The sequence below is a fragment of the Ipomoea nil genome, unplaced genomic scaffold, assembly GCF_001879475.1.
Source record: "Ipomoea nil cultivar Tokyo-kokei standard unplaced genomic scaffold, Asagao_1.1 scaffold1576, whole genome shotgun sequence".
Lineage (NCBI taxonomy): Eukaryota > Viridiplantae > Streptophyta > Magnoliopsida > Solanales > Convolvulaceae > Ipomoea > Ipomoea nil.
In genome coordinates, this window is record NW_017618004.1 from 4298578 (window position 1) to 4301472 (window position 2895).

Below are 2895 nucleotides of genomic sequence, written 5' to 3' on the forward strand. Positions count from 1 at the left end.
TTTTAACACAAAATGCAATAGAGGAAAAGCAGGAGTGCCTTGAAGCATTCTTGCAGAAAAGGCAATTTGCTAGTTATCTCAACACAATAAAGAAGAAGAGGGGTGTGAGGAAAAGAGGAAAGAATATGGGAAAAAGTAAAAGTAGTTCCATTTATGCTTCAAGATTACAAGTGAGAAAGATCCCAGAATCCATGACAGCAAAATCAACTTAAAATTATCTCCAAAAAGCACTGGGCCCTTTGTTCTTGTAGTTTAATTTTTCTGTCTCCCAAACTTACACAGCCATCCATCCAAGCTAGTTTTTCTTTCCCCAAACTCATCACTAATTCATTTTGTATGCATAATGGACCACCAATAAAGAAACACTACTTGGGTGTTTGGATACAGCAATTCTTCACACTTTAATCACCACCATGCAAATTCTAATCTAATGGACCCAATCACTCCTGTCCAAACAGGCCCCAAAGCTAAACAACTCAGTGAAAGTCTAAAAAACTCTTCTTCTCTCAGAAGGCCATAAACTGCAGAACACAGAAAATCTGCAGAAATAATGCAGTTAAAGGGATAAAGAACCAAAAAAAAACGAGGGGGTGATGTTCAAAAAAGGAGAGTTAGAATGAGTACATAATAAGCATTCCCACCAGGCCAATCGAGGTGCAGACACTACAAGGAATAACTTTAAGCAAACATGGGAAAGAATAAAGTATTTGCCGTTGAAAATCCCCATCAAAAGCATAGAAGAGATTCATGAAGTGAGACAAAAAGTATGAAGACACAGTGGATTTAATCGATTCTTAACCCAAAAGATGGGATCGTAACAAAAGGAAAGTTAACTCCATTGGGAAATCAATCTTCGCTTCACGACAGATTTTATCTTCTAATGTTATGTAACTTTGCAAAGAAACTCAGAAAATATTTAAGCAATAAAAATAAAGATGATGAAAAACTTTTAGATCTGGCAAAGGTATAAAAAATGCATACTTGAAGAGATACGCAGAATAGCACAAGCAGATACAGAATACTATAATGGATTGATAGCAATTATATGAACTGTTATTTTCTAAGAAAGAAATGGCTACAAGTAAAGTCAAGGTCTAGAACATCCACCAAAAATGAAACAATATGAGCCAAAGATTTTAGTTTTCAAGAAGAAAAACGCCATAAACCAGTATGATCATTGATCAATCAATCAGCTAGACCTTATTCTTTTCGGGCCACCTCTTCCATCTGATTTCACAGTTGCAGCAGATTCTCCTTCAGAGGAAGCCTCCCTAGATTTGGTCAAAGAATCAGAAAGATCAGCGTAGAGATCAACCACCCTTCTAACATTGTTATTGAGCTCTCTAATTAGACCCACATTTCGGGTTAAGTTATCGGGGATCTTAGACTCTTGGTTTTGGTTGATCTCGTTGATCAACAGCCTGTTCTGGTCCAATAAGTTCTGTACTTGTATAAAACTTTTCTGAAGTGTCTGTAGAACTTTGGAGTCTATTTGAGTCCCATTGGCAATGCCAGAAAATATTTCATCTTCCATTTTCAATTGCAATTCAATTCAACCAAACCTCTCCAAATTCTACCACTGCAGATACATATAACTTTTCTCAGTTGAAACACACAAAATGAAAAACTTGAAATTTATTAGAATTCCATAGATATAAACAGGCAACATAAAAGCATAAGGAATCACTCAAGAATTTGAGCATGGAGTAACATGCCCTACTTAAAAAGTCGTCCAATTTTCTAAACTTTGGCATCATAAAGCTGCCTTCAAGGCTAAAAAGGAACAACCTTTTTCTTTTTCTTATCTATTCTCCGTTGTCAATTAAGAAGCAAAAATTCCAGCAAAAAAAATCTGTAAAAATCAAATCTTTGCTTCCATTACCCCCCATCAATTCGAGGGTGTAGACAGGAAATCAAGCCATGAACAACGTCATATATTTCCATGGACCAAATAAATTAAACTGAAACTCAGAGAAGAAAATTCATGGCTGGCAAACATTCAAAAGCATTTTCTTGGAATATGCAGAGCCCTATACAATCGCAGCGTACCCATCAAAGGAATTAAATAATAAGAAAATCCAAAATTTCGGTTTCCTAAATTACCTTGAAAATATGGAAGAACATTCTTTTCCAAGAAAGTGTGGGAAATATCCTCGTTTTGGCTCTGGGATTGAACAGATACCCAGAAATCATGAACAGAGCGAGAGAGAGAAAGAAGAGCGAGAGAGAACAAGAATGTTGTGAGATTTCAAGACGGGTACAGACACACGGAGAGGGATGATAGCTGGGGTCCCCTAGGGGTGGGGGGGGTGGGGGCAGGGCCGCGTGGGTAGGGGGAGTTTCTCTCTCCTTGTTTACTTCACCTGCGGGATTCTCTCTCTCTCTCTCTCTCTCTCTCTCTCTCTCTCTCTCTCTCTCTCTGACTTGTGTATTGGTTCCATTTCAGAACAAGAAAATCAAATCAAAGATAAGTACGCAATCATGGCCGTTAATTCACTACATCTGGAAAAATCATTGTCTCTTCATATAGACAAGTCCAACCATTATTTACAAAATCTCATTTTCAAATCTCAACTAAACATCTTTAAATATTAGTATCTTGACCGACTTACAAAGAGGTTACATGTATCCATCATCTTATCCTTATTCTGCAGTAATTTCTTGTCTTTTTTTTTTTTTTTTTACACATGCACATTTTTAATTATTACCATACCTTTTACCCTACAAATTTACTTATATATTATTTTGATAAATAATCCCAAACTTTCAAAACTCAAAAATTGATTGAGAATTTTAGACCCAAAAAATTCAAATTCTAGACCAATGATACTACCCCTAGGGTTGGCCTAGGAGGGCCTGGTTGGCTCAAGAAAAAGGCTCACACGTGGGATGGCA

General features: G+C 36.8%; 1 protein-coding gene across 1 annotated transcript; it reads right to left on the bottom strand.

The window, feature by feature from the left end:
* Window positions 1-1012: 1012 nt before the first annotated feature.
* LOC109190246 (protein ELF4-LIKE 4) lies at window positions 1013-2389 on the bottom strand. The gene is made up of 2 exons (XM_019340712.1): window positions 2104-2389; window positions 1013-1579 (listed from the first exon to the last, which is right to left on the bottom strand). The coding sequence occupies exon 2, from the start codon at window positions 1532-1534 to the stop codon at window positions 1190-1192; it is 345 nt and encodes a 114-aa protein (XP_019196257.1). The 5' UTR covers window positions 1535-1579; window positions 2104-2389; the 3' UTR covers window positions 1013-1189.
* Between the last annotated feature and the right edge of the window lie 506 nt (window positions 2390-2895).